Here is a 19,939-nt window from a genome sequence, read left to right as displayed (position 1 = left end):
ATGTCAGACTCTGAAGGGAGAGGGGATGTTAGACCTATGGAGTTAAAAAAGAAACCTCCCAAAACCAGAGCAAAAATACATACCAACCTTCCTTCAGTTGGGTTCTATTTAGTCCTCAGCTATGACACATTTTTCTGTGTCTCATATTAACTTGAGAGTCAGCCCTAAGTTATTTTTATACCCACAAAAATATATCCTCAAAATGATAATGCCCTGAATGAGTAATATTTCAATGCAATTGATTAAGGACACCTCTTGCACTGTTAAATGCCTGAAGATGCTAGCCAGACATTTCCTTTGTAAATTACCAGATAGCTCATGGAAAGTGAGCAGGCATGATAAATGAGCTGTAGTAAATTTTCTGTAAATTTTCTAGACTGCACTTTTTAACAGATGTATTTACACATTTTACATTCTACCAGTAGAGATGATGCATGTTACTGAAATGTTAGATGAAATGTTATCAAACAGAAGTCTCTCAACAAATTCCCATCGTGCTGACTATTAAGATCAGCCTGTCGTGTAATTTTTCATGTTATGTCCTCAGTCAAGATTTTTTTAAGCTACTGTTACTATTTCAATTATCCTCTTCTTATCAATACATGAAAAGTACATATTTACGTGAAAAATGAAATTGCAGAATGCCTACCGAGATACTTGTGCCACTTAATTTTTCTAAAACACTTAATAAGCTTATGTAATAATATATATATATAAACCATATAAAAATCCTAAAATCTGATCCCATCTCTACTTTACATTGCTCTTCAAAGGGCTCTCCCTTTCAGACGATAGCAGAGAATTTTGTCTTGCCTGAGCCAGCTGCTCTTTATCACAATGTCCAATTTCCCTTAAGCAGTTTGATGATGAGAATTAGGCACTCCCGTGCCACTGGTTGGTAACACCTCGAGGTGTTACCAAGCTGCTATCAGTGACAGTGTGACCTCAGGTAGACACTTCAGAGAAACAGAAAGAGATTTCTGGGGAAGTTGTCATTCCTCTCTGCTTTGCTGGAGAAAAACTAATGTAGCCCATATCGTTCTGGACCATTCACACCTGCTGTACCACAAAGCAGCATGTTGGGGTACACTGGGGCAGATGTGGTGATAGCATGAAGAGACATATCGTTCCTACATAAGCACAACCTGAGGCAGTGCAAGCCTTGTCAGATAACCTGGCCCAGGCACACCCAAGGCCCCATGAACATGCAATACGTCCGGCTCCAAGAACTGTCGTAGGCTGTGGAGTCCCACCATGCAACTCAAGATATCTTACCGGTGTCTGTGACAAGGGTGGCGCTGTAACGCCACTTGAATAGGGAACATGCTTGGCTCAAAATCCTGCTCATAGGGCATTCAAAGTCTTAATGGATTAATAGTATTGTATTTATTAAGTCTGATGGTTACTGTTTCCTCATGGATGCATGGCAATAACAGCTAATGCATTCAGATACAGAATTTTGTTGCAGCACCTTCTGAATAGCAACCATACAATGATACCACCACAATCCAGGTCCAGCAGAGCTCTTGCAGATCGTGCATCTTCAGTGATGTGTCAGGCTCAGTGCACTTCACATACACAAAACCCACAAATATTAATCTGGCGGTGCTACCGTAATCACGCTGTTTCTTTATATGTTAATGGCTGTTCACATCTCCAAAAACATTTACGTTCATTTATCAGCATCTTGGATATAAAGCTCTCCGAAACAGTGTTTTGGTCAAGGGGCTTATAATTGCCCAGGCTACGATCAGATGAGTTTCCTTACATGTCTTTAGGGAGAGCTGAGCAATTAGCAGGAAAAAGAACCAAAAAGCCCACATTCCACAAATGTAACTTACACTAAAAGTGATTTCTGATTTGACTGCCTGTGATACATTTTCAGTAACTTCCTGAAAACCTTCAAGCTTCCAAGGTTTGCTAGCACAAATACCACACTGCAACTAAAGCTTCCGTGTTAGATCTTTTCCTCAGAATAGATTTTAAGTTGTTTTCAATTCTAATATCTACATTTCACACCGCACTTGTTAGTCACTTGTTTCATGTACTGAGGAAACAGCACCAATTTTCTAAGATTTAAAAATCACATTTATTAGTAGTATTTTCAAGAACTTTGCACACAGCATTTGAAACTCCAGAACTATTTATTAAAAGAAATGTGTGGATAACTCTGGATCATGGAGTTTCTGAATAGCAGGGGCTTTGGAGACAACTTGTGCACAAACCAAAAAGTAGAATATATTAATAACTAGAAAACCTGTTTAAATCTAATCATACATCTAAAAGCACATATCTCTTAGAAATTTAAAAATGGGGAAATAAATTTTGCTCCTACCTCTTCCAAAGCCCATAATGAATCAACCACAGGCTTAATCTTCTTATTGTTATATAGACTTAGGAGTTTGTCCATCACGCTCTTGATCAGGCCACCTCGATTCTGTTTGAAAAGTAGATTCAAGAGGGAAAATCCAGCAATGACTTTGTTCTCCTCATACAGCTTGATAGGATTTACTTTCTCAACCTGCCACCACTGGAAAGCAATAAACAACAGCAGGGTTAGAGAAATGCTTTTCAAGAAATACACAGGAAAGTTCACAAGAAAACTGTCTGGGCAGATGTGACACACGACTCATCTGTCAGATCTGAAGCAACAGCCAAGAGAAGCAGTAAGGATTTTATTTAAGGTAGAGACAAAAAAGCATGCAGCTGACTGACATGTGGAAATAAAACACAGACTTGCGTTGCATGAGATTAGGGCGTTAGAGAACAGAACTGGGTTTAGGATGTGAGTCTAGAAGCAAGGAATTTGGACCTCCCTTCTTACTCATGCTATCCTTCTCTGTTACCTCAAGAGAGCCATGCAAGCTTCCCAAACATTTGCAAGCAACTCTTGACTATTACTCTTCTTGAAAACAAGTAAATCATGCACTGCTTATCAGCTTCCACTCACTTTTCACCCATTATTATGTCTGTGATATTTGAGTAAGCCTCATAATATCTAATGAAATTATTTTCTCTCATTTAGCTCAAGAGCATCCTTGAGACTGAGATCCCACTTCCTAGAAAGTTTTATTTGAATGGGTCAATTTTTAATTCAAATTTTCATACAATTTTGATGAGTTAATTTTGCAGTATAATTACATAAAGAAACTACATCATACAAAATTTTTATGCTATTTTTTATTAATTCAATTTATTCATATTTATTTAGTCAATAAATACCAGTACTATCTGAAAAACATTTCAGGTGAAATTGATTTTGTCACGCCAATCTACCCTATAATTGTACGTATCTGGATCTGTTTATACGAACAGTAAAAAGGCTGCAGAGTAAAGATTATCTTGTTTTCATTCAAACGGATGACAGTAACAAAAATCGTGCCACTACAACCATTAAGAAAACGTAGGAGGCAAAGAACAGCTTCTTGCTGCAATCTTTGATTTAACTTCTTTTCCACTACATAGAGACTTTTGAAGCTAATTTCTCCTGGGAATGGGCTGGTGTTGGAAGTTGTAAATGAGCTCTTGGCAGAAAGATCATATGATAGATCTTCAGTCAAGACTTCTCCCTCTGTTCTCATCTGAAGGAATCACTTTCACTGCTGGTTAACTTATTTCTCACTAGCACTTTATTTGATGTACTTCTCTCTTTTTTGATCTCTAGGATTTCTGAGATTTTTGTTGTTGTAGTAAGCTGAAGAAAAAAAATTAACATTTGAATTTTGGATTTGTTGACATCCTTAATCAGGAAACAAATGCAACATCATCATCTCTTTGATGTCACTTGAAATGAACACAGAACTGAAAAATGCATTTCTGTATGGAACTAACTTCTGAAAAGCTGGAAATGACTGGACACAAGCCCCATCTTAAGAGAGATATCTCTTAATATCTCCTTTAATTCACTGCACAGTCCTGACAATGTTTTCAGATATGAGAAACCTACAGGGTACAGTTATCCATATCCATGAATATGACATTCTGTCATAAGTAAATAAATAATGCAGTTTAAACTTAGCTGTATGAGATGTATGTCTGACAACTAACAGTTTAAACATGCATTGCACACAGATCCAATTCCTGCCTAGCTGTCGCATCAGAAGAAAACATGTCAGACCACATTGCCATCAGAAAAACACTCTTCAACAACATCAGAAGTAATAACTTAGTACAGAGTTAAACGAGAATGATAAAGATGAAAATGCTACAGAAAAGACTGAAGTTAGAGGAAAGAGCAGAATCACAGCACTGGGAAACTTACTGATTTTGCAAAACTGAAGAAGCTTTTTGTCTCGCCAGTGACCATGTTAGATGAACCTGTAAAAGATGAACACATTCATATGGAGCTTATTACATGCTGACAAGCAGACCATTTATTATATGTAATATAATCACGGTCCATATCTAAAGGAAAAAAATTTTCCCCAGGTTTAAAAATGGATTAGTAGACATCCTTGTACTTTGGGAATAAATAACAAAGAGGCCAAGGTGACTGAGCCCTACAACTTTATAGGTATTCTGAGATGACAAAAACAATCTATCGAATCTTCCAATCTTCCAAAATCAGGAACAGGTTAAGTGCTACTAGGCATCTGGACACCGAAACTCTCCTCTAGCTCTCTTTCTCTGCAGTAAAATGCCATTTGGCTCTGACACGCTTGTTCGGCGGCAATCAGCGCACAGGTGTGCCTTCTCTGTGTCTGTACAGATACATTTACCTGACTACACGTGTGAACGTACACGTATGGTACACTACAACCTGTTAACAAACACGGTGACAATTCACTGGCAGACACTCCATTACAAACAGGCAACCAGGTTGGCTTGTACAGTCCCAGTACATCCACCCCGCCGGCTAGATGAAAGCCCCAGGAGGCAGGTATGCTGCTCCATGATGCCACTGCACCTTCCACTGCAACACAGATATATTCTTCACTTCAAAAGCTTAGCAATCCCTCCAGCTGCCCTCCTCCAGAAGCCTGGCTTGCTTTATCAACACACAACATGGTAACCTGGCAGAAAAGACGTGTTTTCTTGGTATGTGGAGCAGCCCATATACACGAATGGCAATTTGTGAACAGAAGCCTGGGCTTGAATTCCTCAAAGTCACATCAAATAAGAACTACAGCATTCTTCCTGAAATCTTCCTCCAAGCTTCCCTCCCACAAGAACTATATTACAGTTTCCTTGGCCACACTGTGATTCCTATGGTGTGTAGAATGAGAGATCCAAGCTTTCTCCTACACTTCTCCTGTATCATCCAACGATGCTGAACAATCAAAAACATATGTTCAGTTTCACTTTTGGATTTTTTTTTTAAGAGTTTCTTTGTATTGCCTATTGTTTCTCAATAATTTAGTCTATGCTCAGATTCACTAAAAATCCTTGATTGGAAACAGTCAAATTGAGAATGTATAACATGGAGGCCTCCAGTTCTGGAAGGAGCGGCATGGGTGATTTTAGGAGATTATAAGCTTTGCAAAGCTTTGGTTTTGAAATACGCACCTGGCTTTTTCCACTCACCATATAAAATATAAGTCCCAAGTGGTTTAAGAAGACTGAGGCCTTTCCCAGTGTTTTCTCCACAAAGACAGTCCAAAACAATATCTACTCCATCTGTCGAGATTCTAAAAGGCAAGAAAGAAATCTCACCTTGCATTAAGATCCACAGCACCGGTCAGCTGGCGTAACACAGGCTAGTTGTTAACATACTACTAACATTTTCCAGGTACTTTAGAAAGGACTCTAAGGCTGAGGCTTTGACTACATGAAAACTTTCTCCTCCCAAAAGACAATTCAAACTCATTCAATGCTGGAATGCAAGTTTGTTGGGCTAGCCAACCCACGCCTTTCAGGCTCGGAAGAATAAGAAACCATCTTGTTCCCTCTTTTTGAGGGCTCTTGGTCAAATTATATTATCAAAAAACAGGTGATAGATGTCAAGTTCTTTCTGAGTGAATGCAAATGTCAGAGAATGTCTATTTTTGGTCAATGAATGTCAAAGAAAAAAAGACATTTTTGTTATTCACATCTTCCTATATTCTTTTTCTGAATTCATAAGGAAACAGATCTTCTTACCCTAGTTCTTCTTCTCAGATAAAATGATGTCTTAGTAAAGTTAAAGATTCTTCTCTTTCAGACTTTGTGTCAACTAGGTGTCAGTAGAGAATTAAATCAAGCATAAATAGAAGCCACCAAGAGCTAGAAACCCAGCTTAAAGGATACAATCAGGCCACGATATAGAAAGAAAAGATTTATACTGTTTCAGTATATAGTTTGCATATTTATAATTTTCCAATAACTATCTTTGTGAATGCAATGCCAATATGATGCTGAAGAAGAAAAAAAATACACCCAAATATCCTGATTTAATTCTTTTTTTCTGGCAAAACATCAGCCTGTAAAATCCTATCATTGGTTTGATCTAAGTCTAATATCCTACTTGCTAACCAAGTAACCAGCCCAAGCAGTCGTCCATCCTTGATCAATACTCGTAAACAATTATGCAAATAACTAGTCCAGACACTACAAGAAAATTGCAGCCTGGAGACTATCAAAGGTCTAAGGGACAGTCAATAGCATCAAATCCCCAGGAACATCAGTTAGCTCCTGATGACCATGCCTTCTGCAGTGGTGTAACTGCAATTCAAAGTCAGGAAAGATGTAAAGCTTTATGGCTTGTAATGCATCTTTCGGGTTTCCTCACAACACAAAGGTGATTCTCAGACACCCACTGTTTACAACCAGCAACAAAACGAGACAACTTCACTCGTCAGTACTGCTGCTGTACATAGGGTAACAAATTGTTTAAATTCAGGCCACTGGATGAGTTGTCACTGCAAATGAGTAATGACTTTGCAATCGAACAGCTTTTGGCGGCTTTCACAGTTGAACTGATTCCTCACTCCCTAGAAACATTTCCACATTCATATCACCTCTGGGATTTTTTTTGTTTGTTCATTTGTTTCAGGTTTTGGGGTTTGGATTTTTTCTTGGGCTTTGTTCCCTGATGAAAACTCTTCCCTGGAATACCCCAGCCACCTGCAATAAAGCAGGTTCCTACTGCTATCCTTTCTCAGCCACGGGCCCACCCTTTCCTGCTTACAAACTCTCAACAAACGAAGAGCCTTCCCCTTCTCTTAGGGCTCCCCCAGACCCACTGTGCAGCAGGCACATGCAGATCAACTGTCTTCCCTGCTGGCCAGCCAAACATTTTGAGCAGAACATAGCATACAGCTAATATCCAGCAAACCAAACTACTACACTGTTCCGCCCACTGCCTCTTTCGAAAGACAATTTGTCTTTATAGCACTCAGAATTGCCACTATACATTTTTATTTTTTCAATGAAAAGTGAAAATACACAGATCCAAACAACAAATCAGAGTACTGGCATACTCTACAGAGTGCCAATTCTGACTTTTAATCAGAACTATCAATTGTGCTGATACTACGCATCTCTATACCAGGAGAGCAGCACAAACTCGCTTGTTGCATCTACATTTTATCTTTTGTACCCACTGGTTCTCTGCCTCATTGGTCTGCTGTGAGGTGACAAAGTATGTGAAAATGCAGGATCACCAAAACGGATTTTAACAGACTTAACAGAGCAGAATTCCACCCCTTCGTAACCAGGTCTCCTTTTCATTTCAGTAGTTACGGCCTGTTACACAGAGTCAGGGGTGGTATCAGGGAACTATCCCAAAAAGTACTGCTCTGATGAAGAGCAGGAGCAGGCAACGTTATCTGCAATCATAAAGTTATCAGAAGTTAAAGAGGCTTTACTCCTTTTTCTAAGCACACACATCTCATACCCACTTAGATCAGATCTTCTGCTGCCACTGCCAAGAGTCAGGATTAAGGTTGCTGCTGAACTCTGATTAATGTTTTCAAGTGTTCTTGCTAGCTGAATCAATGTTTGTTAAGTGAGGATTGCTAGAATTCTGTCTTCATCTCACTACAGCAGTTTTCCAGGGCCAGTAAAACACTTAGGTATGTATACTTCCCCAAGAGAAAGGCTACCAAAGGGCTGAAGAAGTGTGTTGCAATTCTTCTGCGCTGTAAGAAAATGATGGAGGTGTCATCTGCTGGACAAGTTTGGTGAAACTTCCCATAAGGAAAATTTTTCCTTTGATATAACATGTTCTTTGTGACGGATCATTTCAAACGCTCTCTTAAGCCCTTGGGAGTGCTCTGGAATCAGTAGCAGGACACTGCTTTCTGTTCCAACAGCACCCTGGATTGCCAATGACCCAGACAAAAGTCCGCTCTGTACTGAAGGCCCTCTTTGAGGGCTAGCAACCCTCGTGCGAGGAGACCTTCTCAGACTTTGCACGTCACTGAGGAATGTGTAATTTCGACAGGAAGCCTGTCAACTGTACTGCCTTAGGGGGTGCCTTTGAGAAATTTCTTGTTTTGTGCCCAGCTACATAATCTAGTATTTTGAGAGATACAAGATAAAAGGAAAACATTATTCTTACCTGTCTGACAAGTAAAATCAAAAAGACATTTTTTTACTAAGATTTTCTTATCAAATCTAAAGTTTTGCCACCTGTAGCAACATAAATATCTAAAAACAGACAAATTGGAAAACAAAGTATTTGAAAGCATGTAAACAGAAACAGACATGATGATTTCAAAAGGCAACAGGATGATTCTAATCTGAATGCAAACAAACAAAATCTGAGGATCTGAAATTAAAACTGACATCACGTGCTCTGATATCAATCCCTGGCAGAGGACAAAAACCCAGGCAGATAGAATCATACCAGAGAACTCCAAAACCTGGATAACGCACAGATCCACTGAAAATATCTTAGTGCATTACAGCGAGCTACTACATATGCAGATCGTAGCAAAGTACATCCTTCTGGTAAGACCTCTATTCTTTTTCACTCAATCTCCTTTGCTCGCCACAGATGTCCAAGTATGAACATGGACTAACAAAGCTTATGTTGCTTATAAAAAAAAGTAGGGAGATGCTTGCTGTCTTGTCCCCTGTAGTGGACAGATGGAATATCTGGAATAAACTACAGTTCCTAAACTCACAAATGTAATCTCTTACCATAAATATCATCAGTCTGGTATCTTTGATAGTATTTTGCCAGATACTATACAACTCTTACTCAGGAAAATAAAAGATTACCTTTTTACTTCTTGAACATAGTCTGCATTTCTGTCAAACAGGTGAGTTACTGAGTCTTTGATTGCTTCATGTTTGAAAGATGAAGCTGTTCCAAAAACAGTAACATTGGGAATAGTTGAACAGAGCTGAGCAACGGCTTGACCCTGCAAACACATTATCATGTTAGTTCACTGACATGGAAATTGGTTGACAGACTTTGCAGCTGCCAATTCACTCATGACACATCGAAATCCAGCATCAAACACGCGCAAGGACTTCCCAAACTAATTTCTTGCCAGTGCAATGCAGTTCAGAAAAAAATACACTTAAATCAAAGGCAGTGTAATTTAAGAAATGGCATTAATTTACAAGGACCACCAAAAATGATTACTCGGAGTGCCAGAGAAACATTACTCATTTGCTACTTGCACTCTATGTGCATTTCCCCAGAGCCCCTTGAGCAATGTCAGCAGTCCTCTTTGCACTTCACACCTCAAACAGTGTTGATGATTGCCTCTGCACACGATTCAGATCCTCTCTGCTCACACGGAAGGCCTTGCAGCACCTGATGCCAGAACAGGATTTCTGGCAGATACTATAAGAGTACTTTGCTCCTCTGGTACTTGGATACAGCTTTTATGCCTCAGGTTTTTGCAGTCCTAATACAGGTGGTCTAGTTTAGTCAGTCCCACAACAGCATGTAGTCTACCATTTCTAAGCGATCCTATTTTCTTATGGTTTCAGTGGGAGACAGCAGGTTGGTATAACAAATACTGCACAGCAAAGCAAATCTGGCTTACCTGTTATTAAGAGCAATAGTTATTACTGGTTGTTCAAAATGCAGGAATAGCCTTGAGTCTGCTTAGGGCAGTGCCTCAACCTCAAAACCGATCAACAGCCAAAGGGATAAAATGGCCTAGAGCCTGTATAGGAAAATCATTCTCCGAGCATATCCCTCCTGCATCTGGGCAGGAATGCAGAGGAGTCAATCAGATGCTGTGATAGTGTTTAGGTGGGACTTGGGGCATTAGAGAATTGGTGCATTCAAATGTCTGTACTTCGACTTTCCAGCTTGGGGCCCCAGAAGGCTTTAACTTCTCTAAGTTTTAACCTCTAATTTCATCAGGCTGAGCGAAGAAGGGAAGCACTGCATAAATGCATAGGTTTCAAAAAAGATCCTAACGGGTCATCTTTTTACAACCCTGGGTTTTGGTTTACTCTTAACACACTAAACAAAAGGAACACAGACTTTTGGTAGCCATATCCTGCCTCTTGTATCCTGTCTCACATTATTCCACTGGAGGTAGCACAGTTACACGGATATGCCCAGAAGCAAGAAATGGCACCGTCATTCTAAAAATAGCGTCTGACGGAATTCAGCAGATTCTTACTTACACTTACAGCCACAAGACTGTCATTTGCAAACTGTATGCATGACCAGTTTATCCATGGATAAACACACTGCTGTTCATTTCAACCAGAAATCCCGATTATTAGTATATAAATACTAGTTATCAGTGCTTGGGTTTTATTTACAGAAGAATGATTAGATAACCCTACATACCCTGGGGGTCTTGGCATACTCATACATAGTGCTGAATGTAATTGCTAGTGACAATCCCCTGAACTGAACATTGCAAGAAAAGACAACGTTATTTACACATGGTGGCATCCAGGAGCTCCAGACTGGTTTCCTACTGGATTAGTCAGTAAACAGCTACACAGCAAGGCACAGTTCATGTGGACAGGTACCAACAGACACAGACAAGAGCGCCGGAGAAGGGATGCATTCTCATTCTTCCTTTACAGATAAGAAATGGAATAGCACAGCAAACTGAACCACCTGTCCGATAGCACAGAGAAACTTGCAGCAGGACCCCGGTATGAATGCTGATTCATAGCATGCTAGTCCAATACCAAAAATAAGTGACCTTTTATTTTTAAAATCATCCACAATTTTCCTGGGTCAGAATCCCTAATCTCTTAGAAATTGTAGGAAAAATCAATTTCTGAAGGTCCTCATCTCACAAGATGTAATGTCTTCTGGGAGTAGAAAAGGTTTCACTCTTCTCATACTTCATTTCTCTATTACTTACTGTCTCACTTTCAAGTTCAGGTTTTAGCACCCACAAACATTGTAACATAAAATTACAAGAAAAATTTATCTGGATTTTGTATCTCTCCTTTTCTTAGCCATTTTCACTAGCAATCCTCTTTTCTCTCTTTCTGTGTCCCCTAGAAAACCATTACCCAGAGTGATTTAGATAAGTCAGTAAGTTATAATGTATGCTAGTTGAGTGAAATTCTGACATTATTGATCTATTCTCTAATTAGTTTTCTGCATTTTCAGTCTAACTTGGGAAGATGAGGGATAATGAGTATATCCTGCATCAAAAACGCTGAATGTTTAAAAGGTCAAATATTAGAGTAGAAAACATGTTGATTTTAATCTTGCAGAAGATGATTTAACATTTAACAAACTGACAGCCAGATGAATAGGAGAAATGCATAAAAAACCCAGAATGTGTGTAATCTATTTTACTCCTGACTCAAACTCATTAGTACACCCCTCCCTCCCCCCATAGAGATAAGCTTATCTAAAATCCCAGATCAGAATACTTGCCAGCTTTCTGTAGATATTTAAAGCCTAAACCTGACTAATATGACCAGTACCTTTGTAACTGGATGAACAACATCACTGAAGTATTTCGAGGCAATTCCACACAACACTCTTCTACTACTAAGCTTTCTTGAAAATCTTAATGTTGACTCTCGCTTATTTCTGTACGAAGTATTCTCAGTATTCAGATTTCAGAAATCTTGGAATAAAGGCTGATATTAGATCTGTCATGCTTTCCCCACCAAAACAGCAGAATTGAACTCAACCTATGAGCTCAACCATTTCACTAATTTCTGTGGAATTCGACTAAGCTCCAAAACAGCACTGTGGCTACGTAAATCACCCTTAAATCTCTTTTCTAATCCCTCAAACCATCTAGCTACTCCTGGATTAGTAGCTGGTGTTTAGAGGGCTATACATTTTAATTGCACGTATGCAAGGCCCCGGTGCTCAGACTGCGCCTAGTTCACAATGAAGTATGCAAAAAGGGTTTGCAGCTGGAAGGAAGAACATCTCTTCCCAGCGCCGTGGAGGTGCAGGTATCCATGCCGGCTCCTGTCCCACCACACACTCTCACCAGGAAGCACCCTTTGACCACGGGGGCACATAAGCCCTGTCCTGTCTTTTGGATTCCAAAGCCATTCCCCTCCTAAAAACTGCTTTGTGGTAGACAGAGACAAGAGAGCTTTCTGCCTCCTCCCTGCCCAGACAAATACACATCACCTCTGCTACCAGCTTCCACTGTGGAGACCACAGAGATATGCAAGCAGGCATCATGTTATCAGAAATCGTCTATGAACTCTAAAACCTTCCAAGAGGGTGTCTAATTAGCTAAGCATGATTTTAAAAATGAAAATTAAACTCTTCACACATCTGATTTTTCATATATGATGCAAACTTCTACATATAAGTACAGACTAGATTCTTGCTTCCTGAGCCTACGAAAATAAGTGGCAAAAAAGAATTCTCACTTGGACAATTAATTTCACTTTTAACATCATTTAGCATTCTTTGAAAAAAATGATCAATTGCTTCACTGAAGGGATAGACATGGTTACAAAATATTCCCTTAAAATGGAATTAATCTCCTTTAAAAGATATATATTTTATATACTACTTATCATGCAGAACTCCACACAGTGAGTCCTCAAAGAAATCAGTAACTTGGATTAAAGTGTTCTGTGGAAATAAAGCATGTCTCTTAATACTGGATTTGGTATAGGACCTTTGTGCCTCTTTAGCTTCAAAGTCTGATGAATTCCTTTTCAAGGCATCCTGTAAAATTTATAAAACCAGTATATTGAACCTAATCTACACACACGATTATTACAGAATCTGTTATAAATGGATATGCTTACGGTAGTTTTAGATCCATTAAAAAGACTGAGATTTCCTTACACTCCTTTGCTTTAAAACCCAGCTTTAAATTTGTAGGACTGGAAACTTCTCATGCTGAGATAATCACATAAAAATCTACGTCTTTTAAGAAGTAAAAATGAAATAGACTGTTCTGTGCATTTAAAACAATTTCAAAGTAAAAAAAAAAAAAGTGTCATTGCCATTTAAAAGTCAACATAAAAAGCGTGAGTAGAAGAAAACTTAGTGATCTAATTAGCTTATTAATACTCACTTAGCACTGGATGAAACATAAATAAGGGGTGTAAATTAGTGGATTTCTGAAAGGGTCTGACCTAATGGCTCAAGCCAGACCTCAGTCTGATGTGCAAGCTGTCCACTGAATTACAGAAGTTACAGAACAGTATACTTTCAAGAACACATCTTTTTTTGCTATTATGGAAACCGAGTCCAGCTTTATAGCAGGAGAGAGCAAACCATCTAAAAGACACCACCCTGCAAACTATGTCTATTAGGACCAATAGCATCAGCAAGAAATTATCATTTCTAGGATATATTTTTGCAGCACAAAGCTGCTACAACACTTTTAAAATATCATTCAGACTCAACCTTGCACAAGAAACCTGTCTGGAAGTGAATGTGAGGAGAATCCACATTTCCAAAATGCTTTGATGCCACAAAATCACATCTGAATGTGGTACGCAGTAAACAAACTTAGTACGAAAACTGCAAGACGACATCTACTAATCTCCCAGCAGGAAGGAAAACTTTTCTCTGGTGTCAGGAGTCAGCTACACAACACTCCATCTCCTGAAGGTGTTGTTTTTCCAATTACTGCAAAGGAAATTGGAAACCAAACACTAAGGTGAACATTGCAGAGCGGACAAACTGAAATGTGCTTCTTGAACAAGCATAAGGCAGCATCTGCTGCACTCAGTGCACCACAGATCGGTTTTGGAGCAGAGGGAGGGGAAAAAGAGAGCCACCATGAGATAACGATGTCTTTTACCTTCAAAATCTCTTATTTTCTGCACTAATTAGCAGGGCGTGGTTTCTCCTACCCCTTTACAAAATTGCGCAGCTGAGGCGCATCCAAAACTCAGGACTGACTCTCCATCTCTGTAAATCCTCTTCAGTTCAGCTGAGCTACAACATACAGACCACACACAGCAGCCAAGATCCTCACGCGGAGGATGTAAGCTCGATCTGAAAAGGCAGGACAGCCAAGGAAGAGTTAAGCACTGCCCATCCATGACTCAGCAGGGGATTCAGGGAAAGCACACGTCCTCTGGGGAGTGCAGGGAGAGGCGAAAAGAGAGAGGCCTTCAGAGAGCCCAGCCTGCTTCGGTCAGGGAAATTGCTTCTCGCGTAGGGCTCGCCAGGCTTTTGTGTTTGATTAACAGACTGTGCTCGGAAGCAGTGTCTGGAAACGGCCTCGGGCACGGCACCGGGACGCTCCGCAGCTGCTGAGGGGGCACATCCATTGCTCCAGAGGCATTCAGCGGCACAGGGCAGCTCGGCCTGCAGACACCCCGCCTGGCTTTGAGGGACGCAGCTCAGCTACCTGGTTACACGGAGCGCTGGGTGAACTGATTTATCCCTTCCTTGGCTGCTGGAGATGAAACAAGAGGAGAGCACTTGGGGTGTATTCATCCAACGCAGAACAGCTATGAACTGCTAACACGAGAACAGCAGCCCTAGGAGGTACTGAGTGCAGATTCCAGCGAAGTGGGAAGTGTTGATGCCATTGTACAGTATGCTGGCCAGGACCATCAGAAGCACAGAGTAAATTCTAATTATTCACATTCAAGAAGGACTGACTCAGACACAAGAGTGCTATTTAATGTGCTCCTACCTGCTAGGTGCAGACAGACCAAAATTCAGTCTGTCTATACAATGTTTAAAAGGATCGGGGATGCTCTGAGACCTATTTTAAAGGGCTCTGGCTTTCATACCAGCTTACTGCTGCTTTGCTGCCAACCAGCTCAGAGCCCTGGCAATGTGTACGTATCTGCCTGGACCAGTGTCTGTAAGGAGACCACGGAAACAGACATCCCACCTTACAAAAAAAGGGGTACGAACAAACCAACCTGCTTTCAGCCTGAAAAGTATAGGCCAAGGAGAGATTTGATTCTGAGCTTGTTCTAATCATAAACACATATACATCCTATCAACAAAATCTGAAAGAAATGCCCCAAGGGGAAAGAATAGCTGATTTTAATTAACAGACAACACCAGCAGAAGAACAAAGATACATTAACTGGCCACAAATAAAGTCTGCAAATCCATAAAGATTTCTCCCTAAGCAAGACAGAGCAGAGAGAATTTGAAGGGATAAACACATAGGTATTTTTTTAAGAAGGAATTTGACAATTTTCTTGAAAGGGTTCCTATATGCTGCATGTGATAGCGAGTGACTAGATTTACTAAGGAGAGCCAGTTCTTTGTCAGATAAAATATCACCACTTCAGTGATTCAGTTTGGAACACGTTCTCAAATATTTGCAATTTATGCAGGGGAGACACAATAAAAAAGAGGGTTCCTGCCAAGTAGTAACCAATCCTGCCAGGATGACCTAAATCTGTTGCCAAGTCAGATTTACCCTTCAAATTCAAACACAAGAGCTGCACCTGTAACTTCCTCTGCTGCTGAGCCTGAAAGCGAAGGTCAGGTCACAGCTTCAGGACAGCCATCGATGCTCCTGCACGAAAGGCAGCTCCATTTTAGCATCTGTAAGATCAAAATGCTGAAGAATCAGCTAACACTTGTGCCTTGCGTCTGAGGGAGTAAGTGACGAAACTGAAACGTTTACACAATCTTGGTAAATGACTGAAGTTTTGTGCTCTAAATATGCAGAATAGGAAGTTCATAAAGAGTAAACAAATAAGCGAACGGGCATAACAGTTGTGTCTCACAAATCTAAATCCCTGAAAGAATTCATTTGCCAAGAAGATATCATAGAGACTGGATTTATTAAAACTAGAAGAGCCTAAGGTTTTTTGCTTTGTAGTTTTTGTTTTGTTTTTTTTTGTTTTGTTTTGTTTAATGCAACAGTCCTGTATTTATACTAATTCAGCTAATCCGGGATACAGTTTACGAGTTTACATTAATAATTTTAAGGGCAACCTTGTAATTTCATACGAGCCTGTGCTGTGACTTGCACTGAATGCACTCATTAAACAGTCTTAATTATAAAGAACTAATTGCTTCGTGCAGCAGATCAGTCCCAGCAGGGCGCATGCTACTGCTCAGTTGTCTCAGTGTATTTTCTTCAGTCACCGCTTTGCTTCACTTGAAATAAAGATGTGGGAGTATCGTTGTGAAGGGACTCTACCACTGTCTTACAACTGTCTTACAGCTATTTCAAAATTAAAACATTTTACAGTTAAGCTAGGCCAATATATGCCCTACAGTAAGTCATATGTCCTTGCAAACTCCTATTTCTGAGCAATAACTTCTTTGTAGGGATAACAGGAAGCTTTTAAAGTTCCGTGTCAACTGACTTTCTCCTGATTTTAGAAATCAGTTCACAAAGACACTTAAAGATTTGAGTAGCTTTAAGCATTCAAACTCTATTTCTGCTACACAATTGCATCTTTTGTTAACTATTGAACTGTCCTGCTACTCAGCGGATCAGTTTAAGCAGAAGTGGTAAGCATCCTGCCAAGCAGAGGCCTGAAAGGGAGCGCATGACAACTGTTGTCCTTGTCAGATGTTGGTCAGCAGCAGCCTGAGCAACAATAACAGATTGCTTTGCAAGGCATTAATTCCTCATTGAACTTTGACTGAATCACGCCATGCAACTGTGAGCCTGCCACCACGCTTTCCTAGAAGGCCCCTAAAATCTCTCCAGCTTACTTCACCGTCCAGGTGGAAAGCCGAGAATCAGTCTCTCCAAAACACCTCTACCTCAAGTGGGAAAGGGAGACAGGAAAACCAAACCAAACCCCAAAGCAGCCATGTTTTCAAACAATCAAAATCAACAAGCTGGCCCTAGGAAACAAAAGCAAATATCATCTGTCCTTTCAACCTCCCTTTCTAAGCACTGCAGCAGGTCCTCCTCTTCAGATGGAAGGCTACGATATACCAGTGTCAGAAGCAAAGTTTGAGAGTATCTACTTCTCTCCTCATTCAGAGAGACAAGGTGCTTCCCTACAACTAGCCGTATTTCCTACCATGAGCAGGGAAGATCGCATGATGCCCTGACCTTTCAGCTGACTGGGCAGCAGGGAGAGCACTCCTGTGGTATATGGAACCGGATTCAAGTCTCTGTAACAGAGACAGGGACATGAGATTTATTTCAAGTTAAGTTAGATTAATACATTTGCTTTTTCTCTACATCATCTTCTCATGTCCCCTGGAACTTCTGGAAATCAGTAAACTGACTTACCTGAAGCATCTTGTCAGATATGAAAGAATATTGTCACATACCAATCATATCCCAGGCACAAATGGGAAGACAATTGCTATAGCTACCTCACTACCAAAAATATCTATAAACGAAGCCACATAAATAAACTGAGGCAATACATAAGTGAAGGTCTTAGAGAATTTTCCCTGACTCAATTTACTGAAAAAGCTGCAGGATCCTCCTAAAGGGGACTGGGGAGCCAGAACAAAGAACCTCACAAGTGTTTTTGAAGCAACAAGTTCTTTTTCATAAACTGCCTGAAGCAGCTAAAATAATGATCTTGCATAATGAGAAAGGAACAATTACAAACTTCTAGTCTCACAGGGAGCCTATTGTCTCATTAAAGCGTTCTGGAATTTCTATGACATTTAGAAACAAACTGGACAGGTTTCCCACTTGCTGAAAGTGGGAATGGGCCTTCTAACTATTAAAGCAACAGCACAAAACCACCCTCTTCCCATAATGATTTCAGTGCCAGTTTTCTGTTTTATTAACCAAGAACTTTATAAGAATGATTTGTTTGATTGAGGTTGTTATGTTTTTCAAAGGATTAACAGACATTATTAGAGTGGTTTACAAAGTAACACAGACCCCTCTGAAATCTTTATGTCTAGTTCGCAAAGGAGAAAATTCCATGCATCTCCTATTTTACCTGTAAGTTACCTGTAAGACCTATCAAGCAACGGAAAAAGTCTTTCTTTTCCAATTCTAGCTAAACATGCTCTTTCCTTACAAGGAACAACAGGCTGCACGAGGCACTCTCCTCTGTGACACAGCAGTCAGCATCCTGTCTTGCAGGCCAGCCAGCCCCGTTTCCCTCTTACATACAGTTCCCCCTGTACACAGACCTTTACCAGTTAGCGGCCAGCCTGGCTGTCCTTCCTGCATCTCTGGTCTTTCCCTTGGAAACTGTTTTATTTAACTACTTAGGAGGTGATGGATCGGGTTTCTCCTTGCTCTCCTGGCAGCCAACCAGGACCCATCCTTCCTTTAGCTTCTCTCAGAGAAGGTTCACAAGCAGCCACAGCAGAGGACTAGTCAAAAGCTGCACATTGAGCATCCATGATAAAAGAGAAGAAGCCATCACCTCCTTACAGGAACAGCCCAGCACAGAGGTTGGGCACAAGCGAAGAAGACTACGTGAGAGTTGGTAGAGCATTAACAGTGCTTCAGGAAGAGAAGGAAGAAATAACAGGAGAATAAGATTAGAAAGAGAAGAGAAAAAAAGAAATTTAGCAAGGACGCTCTATCTTAATAGGGAGGAGTCCATTTTCTCTAGATACATGCATATAGAAAGGGATTGCTTTTGGGTGTTCTGCTAATTCTGTATGCTCCACCTGGGTCTGCACAGTGTCAGCTGGGCAAACTGCCTTACAGCTGAAGCTGAGCCTTTGATTCCTGTGGAATATACAGTCCCCCGGAATGTGTGGCCTCCTGTTGCTTTACAATCCTAAATTCCACATGAAAAGATTTAATATTACAGAACAATAAAGTCAGCCATAACGCTCTAGGTTGTACTGTGCTGAAACATAATACGATTATAAATTCCATTCATTTACAGAAGTATTCCAAAAGGACTATTTACTGCAAGTAGGATTATTGTTAGCTAAAAATACTTTGTACAGGGAACTCATGAACTTATTCCTTTGATTACAGCCTTCTTTTATATGAGAACCTGCAAGAAAGTCTAAGGGCACAGAACTGGGGATGAGGCATTTGGGGCTGCCCACCAGATTACAGTAGACAACAGATATTAATTTAGCTTAAATAAGGCATAACAGGAAAACAGAAGAGGTACTCCAGTCTGAAAGGCTGAGATCTGCCCATGTTCTCAGGTCGTAAAATCTGTTTTATGGAAAAGGACTGCACTATTTCAAATGTAAACCGACTCTCCTGTCAGTATCTTATTATTTTGCACAAGCTTAAATATTTTTCCAAAGGAGACAGATTTTCCTAAAAGATAGTTCAAGGAACCGATAACACAAAATGCTGACTTTTTATTTCATCATGTGGCCTGGTGTTCTGGTTTCAGCTGGGACAGAATTAGTTTTTCTTTTTAGCAGAGCAGCTAGAATAGCTCTGTGATTTGGATTCCACTAATTCATCCCACTGTTGCTTTGCCCATGCAACACACCACCTCCTTACTAACCATCCAAACTATGACATGCAGCAGCCACCACCAACTCAAATTCCGCATTTGTGTATTTTCCTCAGGGTTGGCATGATAATGCTTTTCATTGCTTTCAATCACTCTACAACAAAGGAAAAGGGGGAAAAAAAAAACAGTCTTTCACAGAGAAAGTGCACTCACACATGGTATTTGCAGGAGTATTCCAAGAGGGCCATTTACTGGAAGGAGGATTACAGTTACCTACAAATATGTTGTGCAGGGAGTTGATTTATTTATTGCTTTCATTACTGCCTTCTTT

The 19,939-nt window shown here is 40.2% G+C and overlaps 1 protein-coding gene across 2 annotated transcripts in view; it reads right to left on the bottom strand.

The window, feature by feature from the left end:
* The window catches only part of VAT1L (vesicle amine transport 1 like), a 61,412-nt gene that overhangs the window by 29,983 nt on the left and 11,490 nt on the right, over window positions 1-19,939 (bottom strand). For both annotated transcript variants that reach the window (XM_086620794.1, XM_086620795.1), the window contains exons 4-7: window positions 9,145-9,287; window positions 5,524-5,627; window positions 4,262-4,317; window positions 2,336-2,530 (exon numbers count right to left, since the gene is read on the bottom strand). In XM_086620794.1, coding sequence (XP_086476920.1) covers window positions 2,336-2,530; window positions 4,262-4,317; window positions 5,524-5,627; window positions 9,145-9,287 — 498 coding nt within the window. The remainder of the gene's footprint in view (window positions 1-2,335; window positions 2,531-4,261; window positions 4,318-5,523; window positions 5,628-9,144; window positions 9,288-19,939) is intronic.

This window comes from Tauraco erythrolophus, chromosome 15 (genome assembly GCF_009769465.1).
Source record: "Tauraco erythrolophus isolate bTauEry1 chromosome 15, bTauEry1.pri, whole genome shotgun sequence".
Lineage (NCBI taxonomy): Eukaryota > Metazoa > Chordata > Aves > Musophagiformes > Musophagidae > Tauraco > Tauraco erythrolophus.
Note: the sequence above shows the minus strand (reverse complement) of the source record. Positions and strands in the feature narration are given on the sequence as shown.